The sequence below is a fragment of the Malaclemys terrapin genome, chromosome 11 (assembly GCF_027887155.1).
Source record: "Malaclemys terrapin pileata isolate rMalTer1 chromosome 11, rMalTer1.hap1, whole genome shotgun sequence".
Lineage (NCBI taxonomy): Eukaryota > Metazoa > Chordata > Testudines > Emydidae > Malaclemys > Malaclemys terrapin.
Genome location: NC_071515.1, coordinates 30468987 through 30491760, shown reverse-complemented (window position 1 = coordinate 30491760; position 22774 = coordinate 30468987). Strand labels below are relative to the sequence as shown.

At 39.1% G+C, this 22774-nt stretch overlaps 1 protein-coding gene across 5 annotated transcripts in view; it reads left to right on the top strand.

The window, feature by feature from the left end:
* GULP1 (GULP PTB domain containing engulfment adaptor 1) overlaps nt 1-22774 on the top strand; it is a 277933-nt gene that overhangs the window by 140909 nt on the left and 114250 nt on the right. For 4 of the 5 annotated variants that reach the window (XM_054044447.1, XM_054044446.1, XM_054044444.1 and 1 more), the window contains exons 1-2: nt 10008-10030; nt 11308-11384. In XM_054044447.1, coding sequence (XP_053900422.1) covers nt 10023-10030; nt 11308-11384 — 85 coding nt within the window. In that variant the 5' untranslated portion in view covers nt 10008-10022. Of the gene's footprint in view, nt 1-10007; nt 10031-11307; nt 11385-22774 lie in introns of those variants that run through there. The other variant, XM_054044445.1, reaches the window with a different exon arrangement.

Sequence of the window (22774 nt, the reverse complement as noted above, 5' to 3'; positions counted from 1 at the left end):
GGTGACCTTTGACTGGATATTGAAAACAATCATGATCGTTCATAGCTCAGCAGAAGAATATATTTGTTTATCTCTGTCTATGTGATTGGTTGCCTCATACTAACCTATGCAGGGCTGGATCTTGTGTGCACAGAAGTGAATGGGAAACCATTGGCTTCAGTGGTGCAAGATCATGGCCTAAGTCATAAAGACTAGAGAGATACAATTATATTCAAAAAGAGGCTAGATAACATAAATAGATTAAGAGTATGTTAATAATTGATTAACAGACGCTTTAATAAACGGCTGATCATTTGTTAGACAATTATAGAGTCCAACAGATGAATGTCGCTTAATACTATCTTTGATGCTTCTACTAATATGCTTATAATAATCCAAAACATGTACTAGTCAAATATTTTAATAAACTATTTATAAATGTATCCTTAATAAAAAGTGTGACCCCAAAGTGTTATGCAACAATTGATGACATTAGGATAATTTTGATACACAACCCTCTGAGATATTAGGAAAATTGGAGGAAATGTTTTCTTTCTCTGTGAATGTCTTGCCATATCATAGGATCTCTATATTGACCTAAGTAAATGTTTGGGAGCCACTAATAGAGCTAGTTGGAAAATGGACACATTTCAGGAAAATCCTCAAGAGGCTTTCCCTTTTTAATTTGTTGATGTCATTTCTAAATGTTCCAACTTGCTTTAATCACTCAGGTGGCCATGTGTGCGTGTAAAGTAGGACTGTCCCTCTTTTTCAGAGCCTGTCTGTCCTGGTGTCCTTGTTAGTTTTGTGGAAGAAAACAACCAGTGCTGTGTCCTGGTTTTTGCATAAGATGGCTGTTTTCGAGGATCTCCCACATGAGGTCTGCTTCCCTGCACCAGCCCTACATGACTCTTCAGTTTCAGAGAAGAAAGGGTTGTGAATAGGCATTGTTTCAGGTATTGTTTGAATAGATTCATAGGGCTTGTCTTCACTACTGGGGAGATCGACGCTCCTGCAATTGATGCAGCTGGTGTCAATTTAGCAGGTCTAGTGAAGACCTGCTAAATCGACAACAGAGCACTCTCCAGTCAACTCCAGTACTCCAGGTCCCCGAGAAGAGTAAGGGAAATCAATGGGAGAGCATCTCTTGTCGATGCAGGGCAGTGAAGACACCATGGTAAGTCGAACTAAGCTACATCGACTCCAGCTACATTATTCCCATAGCAGGAGTAGCATAACATAGGTCAGCTTACCCCGGTAGTGAAGACAAGCCCATAGAGTTTAAGACTAGAAGGGACCACTAGATCACCTAGTCTTACCACCTGTGTATTACAGGCCACCAACACCGCCCAGTACTTGCACACAAAACCCAACAACAGCATAGGAAGAGGAGAATGTGTTATGATTATTCTGTGATTTTCTCTCGCTTTTATTTATTGCTTCTGTGTAGCCTTTCACTGTTACTCCTGGCTTTACATCTGGAGGGAGTCGTTCATTTATTCATTTAGTCTGTTTGATTCGTTACTATTACATACTTTCCAGATTTCCTCTCATTGTTGTGAGCCTTTTAGTTGGTGGAGTAAAGATTTTTTTCTGTTAAGACAGACATCAGGGAGGTTTCAAATTGGAGAGGGAGGTTACAGCGAGCTCAATATTAGAGCAAGGAGCTGCTGGATAGGGATCAAGGTCTTCAAAAGGAGAAAAATTATATTGGAGAATGGGGGGTAGAAGTTGCAGAAGCTGTGAAGAACTGTCTGGCAGGGAAGTAAACCAACAGTGCATAGGGGGAATGTTTGGGAGTGGGAGGGAGGAGAAGAGCTGGAAAAGTGCCAGCAGATAACTGGGAGAGGAGGAGTGGTACAGAGAATGTTCAGATAAACAATTTCTATATGGCAAAAGCAATAGAATAAGCTATACTGATACTTGTTTTTGCAAAGTATAAGTCAGAGATGGGAAGCTGCAGAGGGAGCATGAAACATGCCATTATGTCTAAATTGTCTAGACAATCCATATCTAGTGTAATTTTTCAATGCATCTACTTTTTCTGCATCTACTTTCATTCCCTTCCCAGCCCACTGGCTTAGGGGCTGCAGTTTGTAATCAGTTTCCACATTCAAATTATTAGTGGCAGCAGTGTGTCTCATGGGAATTCAGAGACTGATGAATGATTACTGTTTCTGTTTGCAAGAACTATATTTTAATTTGTTTATTGCAGTTTTAACTGGAATTTGTAGGATTGCCACCAACTGATTAGTTTCTAATGACTTTACATAACACTGGAGAGAAAATCAGAATGCGACGCTTCATTTCAGGTTTTTTTATCATCATGCCACATCTAATTGCCATAGTCAGTGTAATTCAATTCAATCGTGTACATTCATAAAGTTTATGAAGCGGAAGTAGTCGCTCTGTAGTCAAAGTTGAAGTCACCTTCCCATAATTTTAAGCTCAAATTTCAAAACCTGTTCCCCCCAGTTACTTTCCTCAAAAATAAAAACCCTGATCTTCCTGAAACTCCCTAATATCACATATCATCCCATGATAGTTTTCCAAAAGCACAGTTTGATAAAAATTAGAAATGGAATTTTAAAACTATTGGTAAATTTTTCAAAAGCTCCAAAGTGAAACAAGATCCTAAGTCTCGTTTTCAAAAGTGACTTAATCAATTGGACTTATGCTCTTAAGTACCTAGGTCACTTTTGAAAATGGGAGTTAGGGTCTTGGGTCACTTGGATGCTTTTGAAAATGTTACCTGTTGTGTTTGAAGGTTTGAGTTCACTGTTGATATTTTTCTTTTTCTTTATTTTTAAAACTATTTTAGTTCATTCAAAGTTTCAAAATGGCTTGGCCTGTATACTCCAACTTGGTCTGGTTTTGTTGACCTTGCTTAAAAGAACCTTTTGTATTTTGGAAGGGCAAGGAGTGAGGGAATCACAAATACCCAAACCCAGCTTGTGATGCCACACACTAAGGGTACATCTCCACTGCACAGTTAACCTGGGCTCCTATCCAGGTTTTAGTCCAAATTCCTACCATCCACACAGAAAAACCTCTGACCTGCGTTTGGAATTACTTTAAGACTGAGCTAGTTTACATAGGTGGGAGTTAGGGTAGAGCCCAGGCTTCAGTTTAACTCCGGTTGGAAGCTACCTTTTTGCAGTGAGGATGCAGGCAAAATCACGCAAGTGCAGATAGTTCGCCGATGCCCATCCCACAATTCCCATGGATTGGCAAGTTCTCCCACAACTGACACAATTGCCTGAGAAAGAATCCTAGAACATCTCAGCAGAAGGAACCTTGGGAGAGGCCCTCGGACACGCATGGGTGAATACAGAATCATTACATAGATTGAATCTATTTCCCCATGTTAAGTATCCTCACACCTCTTGTCAACTGTCTGAAATGGGCCATCTTGGTTATCACTACAAAAGTTTTTTTTCTCCTGCTGATAATAGCTCATCTTAATTATTTAGCCTCTTAGAGTTGATATGGCTACTTCCACCTTTTCATGTTCTGTATGTATATATATCTCCTTACTGTATGTTCCATTCTATGGATCTGAAGAAGAGGGTTGTAGCCCACGAAAGCTTATGCTCAAATAAATTTGTTCGTCTGCCACAAGGTGCCACAAGTACTGCTGTTCTTTTTACAGAATCAGAGAGGACACAGTAGCGTGGGTAAGGCTTTGTAGTGAGGATGATCACACCCGGGCTAGGAAAACCCAGGTGCTCAGACCCAGATGCCAAACACTCAGGTTTAAATGTGTAGTGAAGACATACCATAAGGTACCAGATAAGGTTTTAACTAGGGGTTCATTACAGCAGGCTTATGAAAAAGAGCCAGTGGAATGTGAGAGAGGGGCCCTAAGGTTAAAACGGGAAAAATGAGTGTCCAGCCCAGCCAGCAAAAAGGAAATGGGAAACACAAGATATGGTAAGTTAGGATAGTTTATTTCATCCCCTGCATAGCTGCCAGATCTCCCAATCTGTCCAAAGCTGCCCTAAGTTATAAACAGCTATCCTGGAACTTACCATCCTCCCTGAACTCCTGGGCAGTTGGAGTTTTGTGTTATCCCTCACCACCCCACGTAGCTGTCCCAGGCCCTTCCCCTTCTCCCCACTACCCAAATATATTGATGAAGTGGGGACAAAGCGGAAAGGGAAAGAAATGCCTTTACATGTCACCGGTTACCTGGGTTAGTGTTAGTTCCTTTAATAGCTTCAAAGCTCTATCTTCACATGTCAGGTGAACAGCCAGAATTCACACTGCTCAGAGGGTGATCTTTCATATAGCTCAGGCTGCTGAGTGTATTCTTATGAATTTTAGGTTATTTTCTCTGCCTTTTATATTCCTCTTCCTCAAAGAAGAAGACAGCCTAAAATTTCCCTCGGTGGATGCACATTCCTCATATGGCTCAGACCCTGGTTACCCACCCTGTGTGGAGAATTGTCCCTGCCAAAATTCTTTGCATGTTGGCAACTATGCTAGAGTCAGGTGTAAGTTAGCTTTTGCTTAATGAGGTTTGGTTTGGTTTTTTAAAGGAGGAGGAAGAAAATGCCTAGTTCTGGGATGGTGCCTAGTTCTCCACAGAGGCATGTGTTCCTTTAAGATACAGGATGCAGTAGTTTGTTTTCCCCTCTCCCTTCCCCCACCCTTTTTCTGTTACCTTTGCTTGTCACAAGCTGCTTTACTCTTTCAGACATTTATGCCTCCCAGTGGCACAGTGAAATCTGTAACTGGAATAAACAGCATCTGTTACAGTTCAGGAATGAGCTGTCCCTCTGATCTCTCTCTGTCCCTCCATGGACAACTGTTTCAAGTGAGTCCTGCACTTCTCTCAGAATAGAATCCCGTGAGTCACCACACTTTTGACGGGTTGTGAAAAATCCTGTTTCTCAACCATGTTACCTACAGCAGGTTCAAATAGGCCCCTGCTAGAGAATTCTCTCCCGGAGCAGTAACTAGGGTTGCCAACCATCTAATCATACAAACCCAAACACCCTTGTCGCACCCCCTGCCCTGCCCCTTCTCTGAGGCCACGACCCTCATTCACTCCAGCCTCCCTCCCTCCGTCACTCTCTCTTCCCTGCTGTCACTCACTTTCACTGGACTGGGGCAGAGGGTTGGGGTGCGGGTGTGGGTGTGGGCTCTGGCCTGGGGTGTGAGGCCGAGGGGTTCAAAGTGTGAGAGGGGGCTCCAGCTGAGCCTGGGGCAGGGGGTTGGGGTGCAGGAGGGGTGTGCAGGAGGGAGTTTGGGTGCAGGAGGGGGCTCAGGAACGAGACAGGGGTTGGTGTGCAGGAGAGGGTTTGGGGTGTGGGCTCTGGGGGGGAATTTGCATGAGGGGGCTCAGGAGTGGGGCAGGGGGTTGGGGTGTGGGAGGGAGCTTGGGGTGCAGGCTCCAGCCAGGCGGCACTTATCTTGGGTGGTTCCCGGAAGCAACGGCATAGCCGGCAGTGGCTCCTAGGCTCGGGGAAGCCAGGCAGCAATGTGCACTGCCCTTGCCTGCAGGCACTGCTTCCGCCTGCAGGCACTGTTCCCGCAGTTCCCATTGGCAGTGGTTCCCCATTCCCGGCCAATGGGAGCTGCAGAGTCAGCGCTCAGAGTGGGGGCAGCGTGCAGAGACACACCCTGGGCCGCACCTCTGTTTAGGAGCTAGAGGGACATTCTGGCCGCTTCCGGGAGTAGCACAGAGCCAGGGCAGGCAGGAAGTCTGCTTTAGCTCTGCTGTGCCACTGGACTTTTAGCACCTAAAATCTCCCAGATTGGCATCAGTAGCCTCCAGGAGATAGAGCCCAATTCCGGGAGACTCTTGGCCAAAATGGGAGGGTTGGCAACCCTTGCAGTGACCAGCTGGTAAATGCAGTGCTAGAGAACAGCTTGTTCACATTAGGGTATGTTTTATTTATTCTTCAGAACACCCTAAGTAGAGAGAAAAGAGTTAAAAATAACTCTAGCTTTAAATGCATATTGTCTTACCTAAGCTTATCCCTGACATTGGGTTGGGTGAGATAGGTGGTCATCTACAATTGCTGTCTTTCTGACAGTCTGCGCCTAAGTCAGCCTATGTATCCCTGAAGAAAATGCCTGTGTCTCCCTGAAGACACAGGCTGTCTTTTATCCATTTCAAAGGTCCTTTGGTTGAAAGTTCCTGCCAGAAGATCTTCTGAGGTTTCAAGTAGGGCTCCTGAACCTGGTCAAACTTATTCATGCATTTCTCCAGAGCGGGATGGAGATAGTCTTCATACAGTGGATTCCTGGTATTATCCATTTGAACACCAAGCAGTTGTGTGTGTCTATAGCCATTGTTTTGGATTCCTGCAGGATTTAACCCTTGGCCACCTTTTTAGCCAGCAATAAATAACCCCCAAATCCATACAGTATATATACATACACTCTCATACTGTCTCGCTCACTCGCAAATTAATGTGGCTGCCTCCCACAGCATTTCATAGCTAATTTACAGAAAGCCCATTCAAGTCAGTGGACAGACTTCCATAGATGATGTTGAGTATTAAATCAGATCCTATTTGTGTTATATAGTGTCCTCATAAGAGAACCATACAGCTGATAGCATTAAAATGGAGTCAAAATAATAAATATTTGAGAACAGTTAAAGGTAGCTGCAAGCTGGGTTCTTCTGCTAAGTTTTAAGAGCTGAGGCAAACATTTCCATTTCAGATAATAGTAGGAATGAAGTATATGTGGTAAACATTTATTATTAATAAAAGTTGGAGTCAGTTTCCTTCCAATTTACAATCTGTTTTATTTAATCCCAGTTGTGTTGGGTTTGTTGCAAAAATAATTTCAAACTAATCTCTGATGAAAGATTCAGCAATGATTTTTTTACCAGTCAGGCAGTAGACAGGTTTTGGATTTTTATTATACAGGTTTCTTTAAATATTAGCCTTCGTCCTTGTTCTTTAAAGAAAAAAGATAAGCTTTTATTTTCAAATAGGTCTCAGAAATTCAACATATGTAAACACAAAATGAGGAACCAAACTGCAACTTGGTACCAGATTTTTTTTAGAAATTGATAAAGCAGCTATTTTAATGGTGTTATATTTTCCAGATGTTAACTTAATCTACCTTTGGTCTAAATTCCTTTTGGACTCAAATCAATAAAGTTGCATCAGGCATAAATTTGGCATCTTTTTAATTATGCTAAGACTTCAGTAACACAATGATAAATTATATTTGTAAATGACCTTCTCTTGGAGCATTTCTCAATTAGAAAGCTCCAGAAGTTATTCTTGGTTACTTTTATATTTTAAATCACGGGTATGTTAACACACTCAGTAACTGTTATATATGTTGTTTTGGTTTACAATAGTTTCTTGAAGCCCCAACAGAGATCAGCTCCTTGTTGGGTAGGCTCTGTGTGTATTGTGTAGAAATGATCCCTGCCTCAAAGAGCTTACAGTCTACTCTAAGCCCAGATTCAGGAAAACATCCTTATTCAGTACATGCTTAAGTGCAATTCTGAATAAGGGCTTAAATAGAAAAGACTGGGAGAAATAAAATATTATTATCCCCATTTTTAAAATGGGTAACTGAGCCATAGACCGATTAAGTGATTTGCCTAATGTCACATGAAGCCTGTGGCAGAGGTAGTACATAGATGATCCGTAATCTTCTTACACCTTAAACACAACACCACTCTTCCTCTCTTTTTACTGATGCTCTGAGTCTGGTAGCATGTTAGTAAACTATGACATACAAAATAGGGATTTTTTTAAATAAAACTTTCATAACTTAAAAACAGAATAAAATGTAGTTCCTGCAAAGTCTTTTGTAGGCAAACATTTTGGCTAAATGCTTTCTTCTGTTGCTTGAAATTCATATGTTAGTAGCACTTCTGGCCACCTCACTTATATTAGATTAGCTACCAGCGTTTTCATTACTGAAAACTATTGATAATTCATCTGAATGTTCCCTGTCATGTACTAAATCAGGTAGCATTGCCTCTCATACCGCTAAACTCAACATGACAGCTAGCCATAACTGACACATTTAAATAAACTATGCTTTTGATTACAATTACCTACACATTCTTTGTTAAAGCAGGTAAATTAAATCTGGACTTTGGGGCCAGATAACGTAACTGAAGTCAATGGCAAAACTTCCAGTGACCGTAATGTGAAGTGGATCAGGCCCTTAATCAGCTGATCTCGTGGTCCTTTGGTAAGCTGGGATATTATATTTTTTAGAGGGTACTAATCCTAAACCCTGTGAAAAATATTATGAGTTGACATTTGTACTTCTGTTTTAGTACATGGGCATTGCAAACATAAAACAGTAAAATTAAGTTAAATAATTCAGTAATGACTCTTCAGTTATACAAGAAGTACAAAAGTACTGAAGGTGAATAAAACAATTTGGGTTTACGGTAAGTTATTGTATTATTGTTTAAGTTAAATAGGGCATTAACTGTTTTTTTCCCTTGATAAGTGGAATAAGTTTCCATAGTTTGTACTGTTTTGGTAAAGTTCTTTTAGGAGTTGCTATTATTTAATATCAGTGCTTAAATGGCTGATATGTCTCTAACATAGGGAGATAAGTAGAATAGTGTCTCATCTATTGTGTCAATGTCCTAATATACAGAAATGTGGTGAAAATTATGAAGTATAGTATTTTAGATTTGGGTTAACGGCTTTCAGTTTACATTGAAATTGTCAATGCAAGGACAGAAATGACAGTACTTTTAGTATAATAATGACTTTGTTTTAAGATTATTTGATTAATTACAGTTGTGTTTCATTGCCATGTAGATTTGACGAGTGTAATGATAAAGGGTCATAGGTTGTAGTATGAAAAGTATGTCAAAATTAGATCCTTTTAATTAAAAGATCCATTGGAGCTGCTTGAAGAGTAAAAACCATGCTATTTTATGGGCAGGACATTTGCATGGCAGGTACAGTTCCTAAAAATACTATACTTAGGTTTTTGCTTAATTTGCAATAATTTTAGTAATTTTAGTAATTTTATAGAGAGAGTGTTAGTTGTCCTTTAGTCAAGAAGGCATGTACTACTATAAAATCTGATTAAGAAAAATAATCTTTAACAAAAATGTACTATACTGCTGTTTTTAGATTTGTTAGCACCATTGATGAAATCTTGTCCCTGTTGAGTTCAACTGGAGTCACTGATGTCAGTGTGGTCAGAATTTCACCCTTTGGTGTGTAAGTGATTTCTCTGCCCATGCAGGGAGCTCAACACAGCTTATTGCAGGATCAGGCTCCATTTTCTGAAACCCTTACATTGGTGAGAATTTATTACACAAGTAACCTCACTGATGTGGCCATGATCCTGTTCTGACAATCACACAGATGGACTTGCCTTTGTAGAAGATCTGATTTGAAAATACAGAACTCCACCTCCCCCATCCCCACCCCTTACCTAATCTTGTCCTCTACACCTTTGCTACTTTACAGGTTTTAGTAAAAAATTCCATAAAACAATATTGGTAAATACATTTTAGAGATCATAGTAAGTTATTTGCAACTCAGGCTAATTCATCATAGAGTAAATAGGTGGTAATTATGCCATAATTTGCATAGTGTTACTCAGATATGAAAACTATCAAATATGGGTGATTTTAAAATAAAATACAAAGGATTAAAGTATAATTACCTGTATACATTAATCTAAAAGACATACAATCTTTACATGAAAATAAGGATGTAATTACTGTACTAAGAACTATATATAGTTATTTGCAAAGCAGGACAAAATTTGCAAAATCTATTCCACATATTTGCATTCAAAAGCTTACACTAATTTGTCTTGGCCATCTTGACAATACTATTTGAAGTATTCAATGTTGGCCTAACATTGCTCCCATCAAAGTCCATGGTAAAATTCCCATTGATTTCAGTGGGAGCAGAGTTATGGCAACAGTGAGCACTTTGAAAATCCGACTTTGTTTTTTTTTTCGTTCTTCCTCAGGCTCAGAATGCCATGGGAAGAGCGGGATAGAGGGAGGCCATTTTCAAACACCATGGATTGAGCATGTTGGCTGGGGCACCTGGACAGAGGAAGGGAGGATGGGCGAGTAAGAAACCAAACAAAAAGTGTTTTAAGCAAGGGGCTCCAAAGGAAGATTGCCCTGCCTACACTGGGAAGTAATGGGGTATTTCCAAATTAAGTGTAGGATTCCATGTCTGTAAAATGCTAGCAAAGAGAAAATACAATTCTAAGGATATTATCAGGTTTAGAGTCTGAAATCGGGATAAGAATTTTGTGTCAGAGGATCTATCTATCTATCTATCTATCTATCTATCTATCCAGTGTTCCCACCATATCAGACCTGTATCCTTTACCTATCTGTTCCAGTCTGGAGGTAGGTGTAGGTAAAGGATACAGGTCTGATATGGTGGGAATACTGTCATCAGCAGATGACACTGGTTTGATGGAAAATCTTTCTGGGGAGCACAACTTGAAAAGAGTTGACAGTCTCAAGGCACAAAACAGGGCAATATAAATACAGGTTATGTTTTACTGAATGTTCTTAACTTTCACACTAGATATTCAGCATTCATTTTAAAACTTCTTCTTCTGTCTGTGTAGACTTAATGTTCGTTGTTTAGTATATATTTAACCCATTTCCACTTGTGTCTGTTAAATCTCAGTGAGGGGAGCTTTCCAATAGTCATATTCAGTTTCTCTGGGACGTTCAAAGAAATACCTTCCTGAATCACCTGATTTTTTTTTTCGTAAGCAGACTATTCCCCATTCTTTTTCTTTAAATTAACTATTTCAGAAAGGACATGGTTTCCCTACTTAAGTCTCCCTTTTGAGTCTAGTAGAAGAGGATACTTTAGTTACACTCTATATGTGTACACAGGAAATCTGTCTGGCACGCATTTGCTTTCTTATATCTGTGCATGCAACCTGTGCAATTTGATAGGTATTTAGATTTACAAATAACCATCAATTTGTACAAACACCAATGTTCATATATAATAAAGGCAGGCATATGCTTGTAGATATATGTACATGTAAGTTGGCGAATTCAGTTTAAATACATTTTGAATGTCACATAATAATAATAATAATTAATGGAGATATCCCATCTCCTAGAACTGGAAGGGACCTGGAAAGGTCATCGAGTCCAGCCCTCTGCCTTCACTAGCAGGACTAAGTACTGATTTTGCCCCAGATCCCCCAAGTGGCCCCCTCAAGGATTGAACTCTCAACCCTGGGTTTAGCAGGCCAATGCTCAAACCACTGAGCTATCCTTCCCCCACATAATATTTAAATAATCTGTTAACTTGACATTTTATTATAGATTTGTCTCCTTATTCTTTCCTTTTGTGCATTACTTCTCAGGTTGAAGTGCCACAAAAAAGAAAACATATTTGACTGGCTGATTCTCAACATGAACCGTGCTTTCAGCAGAAAGAAAGGTAAATAGTTTGGCTTTCATTATATGGGAGACCAAAGCAATTCTGCATAAATACTTGTGAAGGTTAAAAATATTAGTATTACAGAATAATTCCTTTCTGAGTAGTTGTATTAGACCAATTAGTTTAGACAGGAATGACTTTCTGGAAATTATATGGAGCAAGTCACTCCAGATGCATACCTATAAAGAGTCTTCTGTCTGTAGTTTAAGGCTGTGAGAGCCTGTACTGAATCTCATGCTATTTCCATTATTGATTTCTGATCAGAGGGAATGCAAGAGGGTGTTAGAACAGCTAAAGGGAGGCATGGAGGTCTCTGTGCTGCTGTTTATTGTTTCTAGTGATTGAGCTTTTATTCCCAGTGAAGCTGTTTTGGAAAGTCAAATTTTAATAGAACTAAACCACCCTGTGTTACAGCAACTCTTTGTTCATTCTAAAGGCCTGGGCTTTGAAGGCTAAAATTAATCTTGTGTTTATGTTGAAAAAGAGACTTTCTAAAAGTGTATGTATCTACTGCCAAATAGTCTATAACAGCTAAATTCCTAGTTATAGATCTTTCAGTTCATTCATTCATTTTTTTCATTTGGTTGTTTTAATGTATTTAATTTTTGGACAGAGTTTTACAGATAGATTTTCTTTTTAAGCAAATACAAACAAATTTGTTTGATGTGACTGAAAACATTTAACAGAAAATGATATTTGTGTATTAATAATGAGGAAAACATTAACAATAAGAGCTGCATCTTCTGGGCTTATGTTCACAGAATTCAAATAGATCTTTGTTCTAAAGACCATTAAGTGATAAAGACCATTGACCAAAGTCTCTGTTGGTATAAATGAGTAAAACTCCATTAAAGTCAATGTGAATCCATCCATTTACACCACAAAAAAGTCTCATATTTGCCACATCTATCTATATTAAAGTTAGAAGCTTAAGGTGACTTATAATAGAATCTAACAAAATGCAGTAACAATATCTCTGTGACCCTTGTGGAGAATACATCTACTTAGTTTATTGATGCTAAGGCCACAGACCCATCTATATGCAGTCATAGATTTATTCTCTGGTTCAGAGAAGTAATCAAATGTTTTCCTGGAGACGCATTGTGTTTATTGCTGTTGCCTAATTTTCCTTAGCATATTTGTTTTTATGTTTTTATAAACAATATTCACACATTTTATATTAGTTTCCACATGTTTCCCCCCTCCTTCCCCCGCCATGGGAAGAGTTTTTTCCTATAGATAACCTTTTCCCCTATTCTGCTCTATTGGCTGCTGATACTATTTGCAACTTGGTTCCTCCCTCCATGAGAAGTAGCCTGTTCTTCCAGACTCATGTTTTGTGGTGGTTTTCTTGGTAGTTCACTTGGCTACTGCGTTATCCTACGGTCAGATACTTCCTTACTTAATCTTTGTGGCTCCCAATCCTCTGAAGCTCAGGGATACACCACAGAACATAGTCCCCATCCCTTCTGCGTTACCCCCCTTTCCCCCCACCTACAACATATTGTATGTCTTATGTGGCCCTTATATGTTTAGTTAAATACAGGCAGTCCTCAACTTTATGACTTTCGACTTAAGACAAATGGCACTTATGATATTTCTGAATTGACACCCTGATTCGACTTACGGCCATTGGTTTTGACTTTTCGACGCTCGGTCCCGCAATAGAGTGGATTGCAGTTCCGAGTTACAACCTTTCGACTTACGACGCAATTTTCAGGAACCAATTGTGTTCAATGTCCGAGTAATCAAATTAGGTGAGGGTTTAATTGATTAATTGAAATCTCAAATTGAATAGGTAATATCAACCCACCCATCTTTCAGCCTAATGATGACAACTGAAAGCATTCATAAGTTCAGGAAGCACTTATTCACACATGCAATCATAAAGAATTAGAATCTCTGCAGACAATAGTTGGAATTGAAAATAATACGGGTATCTGGTGAGAACAGATTATAGGAACACAGGCTTCACTGAACAATACTTTCCCTGATTTGTTATGTTAAAGTGCAATATAAATGTAAGATCACCAAGTATCATGATGATTAAATTTTGATACTTATACTTTTGATACTTTTGATCAAAGTAGCATAGAACTCAGTGGGAACTTTTCCACTGACTTTAACAAGAGCTGGATTGCCTATCCATTTTTATATTTCATGGAGACAATGTACTTTGTGTTTGAGTTGCAGAAACTTTAAATAATTTAATAACAATAAAAAAGAAATGAATATCAGAATGAAAACTGTCTACTTTTAAAATCAACAGATGCAAATTATATACCAATTTATATTAATAAAGTTTTCATGGATCTTATTAAAAACTAAGGGGAAAACTGAGATGTCATTGTCAATGATGTTGGAAAGTTGTTTTTCTCAAACATGTTTTCAAAACAGCACTGTACAAATTCCTGCTTCTTCACTGTCAAAAAGTGTGAAAGTTTTCTTTAGGTCAAACACTTTAACACAAATATGTTTCTCTGTGTATTCCTCTGATCCATTTTTCTGTGCCTGGTCCCATCCTTACGATGTATCACCTTTAATTTAGCTTTGTATAGTGATACCCAACCAAGCAAGGTGACTATTTTGCAAAACTTCCTCTCCTCAACTGCAGCAGTAGATAGTTCTATTAGTAGAGATGGGCAGAGATCACACTCTCCCTAATCTCAGCTGTTTCCGTATGTCTTGTCTTTATTGTCTTCAGTCTTAGTTGTAAGCTCTTCTGGGAATTTAATATGTTTATAGTAAAGAAAAAAATTACATATTGTAAGGGCAATTATAAATGTTGTGACTACATTCTTATTATTAATATTGGTATCCACCTTACATGTATATAACTGAAGGGATGATCAGGGTCTAAATATATATATATACACATACACACACCGTGTGTGTGTGTGTGTGTGTGTGTGTAAAATATATAAGCAAACAGAAAGCATTAGATTATTAACTTTTAAATGAACAATCATCAGTATTTGGCCGTATCTTAAAGGGTGTCTGTTTTTCTTGCTGGCTCTGTAGCCTGAAATTTATAGATATTACTGTAGAAAGTGATCATACTGATGCACAAACAGAAAAGTTAACAAAATGGAGCTACTGTTTGTTGATTTATGCTGCATTAGAAGCACAGGGAAAATGTATTATTTTTGTCATATGGAACGGGACATTTTTAAGCACAGGGTAATCATGGAAATGTAGGCAATTGAAGGCCACATTTTTTCACTCTGGGACAAATTCAGCATTGAATTACAAGCTGTGAAATCTCACTGAGGCTACGTCTACACTACCCGCCTGGATCGGCGGGTAGAAATTGATCTCTCAGGGATCGAATTATCGCGTCTCGTCAGGACGCGACAATCGATCCCCGAATCGATGCTTGTACTCCACCAGCGGAGGTAGGAGTAAGCACCATCAACGGGGGAGCCACGGAGGTCAATTTGCCGCCGTCCTCACAGCGGGGTAAGTCGGCTCCGATATGTCGAATTCAGCTACGCCATTCGCGTAGCTGAATTTGCATATCTTAAATCGACCCCCCGCCCCCATAGTGAGGACGTAGCCTGACTTGTTCAGGGTGTGGCTCTACACTGAATTTGGCCTATAGTTTGTTATACTCTAATGCCCTGATTTAATCGAAAAATAAATGCACAGGTGTCAGCCTTAGTTTAGATATGGATACACAGGTCTATGTCAAAACTACTGTTCTGTGGGAAAATCTGAATTCTCTAACATCATGTGGAAAAAAAACATTTTTAACAGTTATGATTGCTGCCAGGTGATTGATTCATGAAACCTGGAAGACCCTCACAACACTAACTTTAATACATTGAAGTCATTACAAATGACAAAGTATGAGAAATTGTATCTGTACTGACAGCTAAGCCAAATGATCATGGTTCTTTATGACAGTCATTTATGGAAATAGACAGACAAAATTTAATGATAAAGTTTGAAATATCACAAGAATGCCTCAAGGAAAAGTTACAGAATACAATTTCACTTGAATGGACTGTCTCTAAAATGTTCTTCAGAATTATTATAATCTCATGCTATATTTCACAGACAACATAAGTTTAGTGTTTCCTATTCTTCCTGTGGACATGAAGGAAACAAGTGAAGCCATAAAAGTGGAGGAAATACCTATGGCACATAAATAAATAATAGTGACATATAAAAACCAATTTCTTCTACTGCTAGTTTCCTTTGGTTTCACATTTCTTATTTAGATGTATGTAATTAATTTATCATAAATTTTTAAATAAAAAATAAAAAAGAAAGAAGGGTATTTTCTATTGTAGTACAACCTGTGGAAACTCTGTGTGGAATGCATTAGCAATTTTCCAGAATTTTATAAGTTGTTATCCTTGTTCTTATTGTGTTCTTGTTGCTGCGGTATTTTTTTTCTTAGAAAGTCACTCAATAACATTTGTGGGTTTTTTCATAAAAATAATGATCACCTGCCTAAGAGTTTTATTTCATTAGAAAATGAGACCTAAACAAAAATAAAGTAAAAAGCTAACACATAATGTGAATGCTTGGCTTTTTTTCCTTAGACAACCATACTTACCAGAATGAAACTTGGAGCATGTGAAAGGTACAGAATTGCATGCCAAATAGCCCTTTGCTACTCCAGTTTCGTTGGCCTTTTGATATAGAAATTGGTCATTTTCTTCTTCTTAATAATTTAACTAGCTTCAAATATTAGAATTTTTGCATGAAAGATTATCAGATGGTTTCAGTCATAGCCCTTCTAGTGTTTGAAATATAGTGACAGGTGAAACCAGAATTTCAATGACAGAGGCCTTTTTGGGTTAGTAACCTAACACATTTTATTTTCTAAGGGCCTCTTGTATCTATTATATTGTTCTCAGCAGGCTGCTAGTTTTCCTTTCCAATATGTAAAATGAGAGAGAGAATTCAAAAATCTTTAACATGTGGGGACCAAATTATCTTTTCCATTGCCCTCTGCAGAGGGGTGAAAATAAGTGGAAGATGGGGCAAAAAAGTGAGATCTCTGCAATATGCTGTCATACTACCCCAGGATCTAAGCAAGTCCCCTGGAATGAATACCAAGCAGAAGGCATCCATGGATTTGGGGCAAGGGAAGCAGAACTGGGCAGTGCACAGACATATAGGGAAGAGCCAATATATCAACATGATTTCTGAGAGTAACCATGAGCAAGAAATGCAAAGGGAAAGTTTCTCTGTAGGGATGTTCTTGGGTTTGTAGGGTTCTGGTCTGATTTCATTTTGGAACTTCGTGCAGTTGTACCGCTACTCTTTGATCCCATATTTTTCACCATGTGGGAAGCATTAGGCAGCAGCTGGGAAAGTTCTAACTCGTACAATATTTTGCAATATATTCTCCTCTCTTTCATGTTTCTGTGGGTGAGAGGGTAGTGTGGCCCTTTAGGTTTTACAATTTGGTATTTCCCTGTTTGCTAATTTGTCCAAAATATCCTTTCCATTGTGAGATTCAGGGCCTTAGGACAATTTAAACAGCTTAATGTACATAAGGTCAAATATTTTACTTAAAGGCTTTCAAGCCAAAGAATTTGAGCTCTATAACCAATAAATTATCCATTTAGAATTGGTGTTCATTATTGCCCATTTGTATAGTAAGTTGGACATTGTGGGCCAAATTTTCAAAACTGGCCACGGAAATGTGGCTTCCACAGTTGCACATGTGCCCGAATCCTGCAGTTATGTGGACAAAATGGGTAATTCTTCATGTACGTAGACAGGTACTTAAACATCTGTGTTAGCACATAGAGGTTTAGTATGTGTGTAAAACTTTCATATAGGCAGATATGTATTTGAATATCAGGGAGTTAAAGGTCTGCAGTGACTTTTTTGGTGGAATGACATGTTTTGACAATTGTTGGTTAACTTTCTCTTGCTTCATACTAAAGCAATGGTTCTCAAACTTTTTTACTGGTGATCTCTTTCACATAGCATGCCTTTGAGTGCGGACCCCCCCCTATAAATTAAAATACACTTTTTAACGTATTTAACACCATTATAAATGCTGAAGGCAAAGCAGAGTTGGGGTGGAGGTTGACAGCTTGCAACCCCCAATGTAATAACCTCGCAACCCACTGAGGGGTCCCGACTCCCAGTTTGAGAACTCCTGTACTAACGCATATTTCTCAATCTTTTAAATTGCTGGCTATCATGAAAAATTATTTCTTGTCTGTTGAATTAAATTTTGGAGATGTACTCACAATGCCATACCCTGATAAGAGTGAGAAGGGTTATTTCATATTTTGCTCCCTCTCTTAGTCTTATGAAACTGCTGGAAATTTAGCATGAATATCCAAACTATGATTAAACTTACACCATATTTCTGTCAAACAAATGCTGTGCTAGAAGTAAAAAATGTTATATAGCTATATATAAATACATACACTCTCTCACATATACAGTCTTGTTTTTTATTTGGATCTTTTTTAATAATCATCTCTACCATTTTTTCCCCTTTTGGAGCCTCCATTCTGTAATTTTGCACCATTGTGGTGGCCATTCGATGACTTTGAGTTCCTTTACCTTGGAATATTTCCAACAGTTCTATAAGACTAAAGGTGATTTAATAACATCAGATAAATATTATTCTTTATACCAGAATAAAGTTTGGTGGATACTTTTCCCTTCAAATTTCACTAGTGAAAAAATGTTGCTTCATTGTAGTAATATCTAGCAATTCAGAAAATGTAGCAACATGCTAGAGTACTGAAAGGGAGAAAAGTAACGGAGGTCAACTTTTTACCTAAAGATTTCTCTTTTGAAACTTCAGGGTCAGTTTGAGCATAAGAATGTAGGTATGCAGTTGTGATTGCAATTTTTACAGACAAAAGTCTGTACCTTTCCCAGCCTGAATATCCTGCACATAATGCAGGCAGCAAGATTCCTGTCACCCATTGTAGAGGTCACAGCAGTCAATTGAATAGAGCCACCACTTTAGTTAAAAGCACCTTTAGGACTAACAGATGTATTGGAGCATAAGCTTTCGTGGGTGAATACCCACTTCGTCAGATGCATGTGATGGAAATTTCCAGAGGCAGGTATAAATATGCAGGCAAGAATCAGTCTGGAGATAATGAGGTTAGCTCAATCAGGGAGGGTGAGGTCCTCTGCTAGCAGTTGAGGTGTGAACCCCAAGGGAGGAGAAACTGCTTTTGTAGTTGACTAGCCATTCACAGTCTTTGTTTAATCCTGATCTGATGGTGTCAAATTTGCAAATGAACTGAAGCTCAGCAGTTTCTCTTTGGAGTCTGCTCCTGAAGTTTTTTTGCTGTAAGATGGCTACCTTTACATCTGCTATTGTGTGGCCAGGGCGGTTGAAGTGTTCTCCTACAGGTTTTTGTATATTGCCATTCCTGATATCTGACTTGTGTCCATTGGTCCTTTTATGTAGTGACTGTCCAGTTTGGCCAATGTACATAGCAGAGGGGCATTGCTGGCACATGATGGCATATATAACATTAGTGGATGTGCAGGTGACTGAACCGGTGATGTTGTAGCTGATCTGGTTAGGCCTGTGATGGTGTTGCTGGTGTAGATATGTGGGCAGAGTTGGCATCGAGGTTTGTTGCAGGGATTGGTTCCTGAGTTAGAGTTGTTATGGTGCGGTGTGTGGTTGTTGGTGAGAATATGCTTAAGGTTGGTGGGTTGTCTGTGGGCGAGGACTGCCCTGCCTCCCAAGGCCTGTGAAAGCGAGGGATCATTGTCCAGGATGGGTTGTAGATCACTGATGATGCGTTGGAGAATGTAGCCATCTTACAGCAAAAAAACGTCAGGACCAGACTCCAAAGAGAAACTGCTGAGCTTCAGTTCATTTGCAAATTTGACGCCATCAGAGTAACAAGAGTCCAATCAAAAGTCCCAACAAAGAAAAAGCTTCTTCCACTCTAGCCTGAGCGTCTCTGCAGCCTGCCCTTGGTCCTACATCTCAGGCTAATTAATTATGGGTTAGCTCAGGCTGGCCCCATGTCCCTTTTAAAGGGGCCAGTGACCCAGTGGCAGGCTGACTTGTTCCATGCTTGGCCTCTCTCCAGAAGTAATTTTTTTCCCCTTGGAATACTCACACAAATTTCCTCTAATAATTTGTGATTTAGGAAAGGGTGGTAAAATATACTTAGAGCTGGTCAAACTTTTTGATTTGGGGGGGGGGTGAGGGGATGCATCGCAAATTGGAATAAAACATTGAATTTCAAATTTTTCCACAAAATGAATTGTTGAGCTGTGTTCCACACCTACGCAAGGGAGCAAGGAGGTATAAAACACACTTCTCTTTGCAGGCTGACTATACCACAAGTTTCAGTCCTGTGCTGAGAGCAGCCACTACAGGCCCTCAAACTCCCCCTTTTGCAAAGATGGGTGAGGAGTGGGGAGTCAAGGGTGAAGAATGGATAGAGCCTGGATTCCATCGGCTTCCTCTCTGACCCTGTTCACCTAATGTGCCAACCAGCACAGTTAAATTGTAATGGAAACAATAGTAGTTTGCACCATGCATTGGGCTGGCAAAAATTACTTCTCCCTCCGGAGGGGGAGGAACCTGGGACCACTCTCTGAGTCGCACTACCATCTCTGGCTTGCTCTTGAAGCAATACAGTCACACACTGCCCCTTTCAGGGCTTCTGGCTAAGCCACAACATAGTCATTAGGGAGCAGCAGAATTTGTAAGATGCACAAAGTGACTAGCTTAACAAATCTAATCCTTTTAAAAAAAAGTTAATACTTCATTAAACCTGCATAGTTAGTGTCACAAAAAGTGAAGAAATTCAAAAGCTGAGGATTCATGATCAGTGTTACATATGTATTATTTCTGTTCTTTTTTTTCTGCTTAAATATGTAGATCACTTTATTATGATCTATGTCCTAAAATATATGGCATAAAACACACAGTATATGAAATAAGGTTGAGATAATGTCACTGTTTGAATCTAGCATTTGCATTTCCTGACTTTTCGTAATTTTGTAACTATGCAAACTCAACATTGCCTTAATAACATTTTGTTATTTTAATAAGCAGCCATTGAAAGCCATTCATAAGGCCCTGAATCTCATGATGGAAGGACACTGAAAGGCTCTACATTCTGCAAACCTCATTCTGTTCTAGGAAGATAAGACTTCAGTGTCTTGACAAAGAATGAATGCTTGTCTCCAAGAATCACTGGGGGAGGAGAGATACTGGGGGTGGAGAAAAAACCACCAACAACACAACACTTAGTTTTTGTATCACATATATTTCACTGGGACTTGTCTATGCATACCTATGGGCAGAATTTGGCTCATAATTTTGATTGTGTGCTTAATCATAGTAACCTAGTAACTTTAAAAAATTACTTTTATTAAACACTTGGGTCGTAGTCAGCATCTGTAATTCTCTGCTCCTATTGTCATTGAGACACACACTGTGGTTGGGTGATAGCAAAATGGATAAATGTATGACCACTAATAACACTGTAATTACTGTTTTCAAGTCCTTTAGGGGTGAAGAAAAATGTATGTAATGTACAGCATTGAGTAATTAACTGATGTGCAAGTTGCAGGCGCTCACCTTTCTCTGCAATAAGTTACTAATGGAGGCAAGATACATCACCAGATGAACCAATAGGGTGTTCATTTTTGTGTCCTATTGTGAAGTTTTTCTTTACTGATATGAAGATAGATAACCAAATTCAAAACAGAATGTATACAGTGTGGAAGTGACCACCCTGATACCTGTTCATTGTCATTCATACAGAGGTATTGACCCTCAGAAGACTAACATTCTGAGATGTGCTGGGAGAGCAGAGTTAAGCGGAGTGAACTGTGGCATAAACAGCTAGGGCACTAAGATACTGACATTATTGTGAGGGAAGTGTTGATCCCCAACCGAAGTAATAGTGCAAAACTGTTTTGGTCATTAATTGAAAAAATAATCTAACTATCCCTCTCCTCCCTCAGTGTAGCTGACACAGATGGTAGTGCCATGCACTTTGGAGAGGGGGTCACCGCACTGAAAGTAGTAACCACTGACACCTTTAACAGTGCCCCTCACACAGATTTCACATGAAAGGCTCTCAAGGCCATCTTCTAACTTCCTGTGCTAGTAAAGACACTGTGTTTTAATAAATTTTATTGGCCCAAATCCTGTTGATTTCAAAGGGTGTTTTACCTTGGTAAGGATTGCAGGATTTGTCCCATAGTTAATGCATAAGTGATTTTGATGGTAAAGCTGCCCACAGTCAGAATGCCCCTGAAACACCTCTAATTGGTTCTTCCTGTTTCCATATACTGTGATACTTTGACCATGCATTAGGCAATGCAGGTCATGAAAGAATCTTTGTTCGTTCTGGAGGGGGATACGTGTTGTCGTGAGCTAAGCTAAAATACACTTGAACACTCCTACTATTCCTTACGTTTTCAGAATGTTATCCATGCAACTCTCATTGAGTCAGTCCTTTCCTTACAGCACTGGTACAGTATAGGAGAAGAGGGCATAAGGAGCCAATCCTGCCCAGCCACAGAGCATCTGTGTAATAGCAGGACATTAATCCAGTCTAGCGGCCAATAAAACTCTAGGAGAAGGGCCTTGCTATTGCAAGTGTTTATGCAGCATCCTCAAGGAGGCTTAGCCTGTTGGCTAGGGGTATTGCCAATCCAAGTACATACCACTCAGGTGTCCCTTCCCTCTTTGCTGCCCTATAGCAGAAGAATATCTTTGGGATCCACTTCACAGCCCTCTTTCCAGTCTTTGTGCACTCCCAAAATATTCAGTGTAGAATTTTACTTTCACGTTTTAATAGGTTTTGGCTGAAGTTCATAATGCTCAGAAATGTATGGGCTTGTATCTTAGCCCTTTATGCACGTTCCTCTCTAATGTGTGTAACCAAATTCCTTTTTCATTTAAACAGAAGGCTGTTATTCCATGCACACCAATATTGTGCCTGCATGTTGCTCTTAAGTCTTAAGTCATTCATACTACCAGGGGTACTGAAAGCTATGAATTTATTAGTTCAAATTGCCTTTAGCTGCTCAGTAAACTCAAGCCTAGTACACTACATCATTTAAAAAAAAATTCTTTAGGACGATTATATGTGTATGTTTGCTAGCTTTATTTAGACTTCAAGTTCTTCAAGCTGGGGCCTTGCTGTTTTATATGTCTGTAAAGTATTAACACACAGTTGGTGCTATATAAGTGATACAATAATAATAATAATATCAGCTATTTGTTTTGTTGATTGCATTATAAAGTTCTGTTTTGTTTATTATTTGAAAATGAATAATTAAGTACTAAACTAAGAAGCCCTGTTAAAATTAATTTTAAAAGGAAGGGATGAGGGAGCAGAACAAACTGCATTTTACTCTTGAAAGAATTCATCTGTTAAATTGAGTATCCCTGTTTTGTT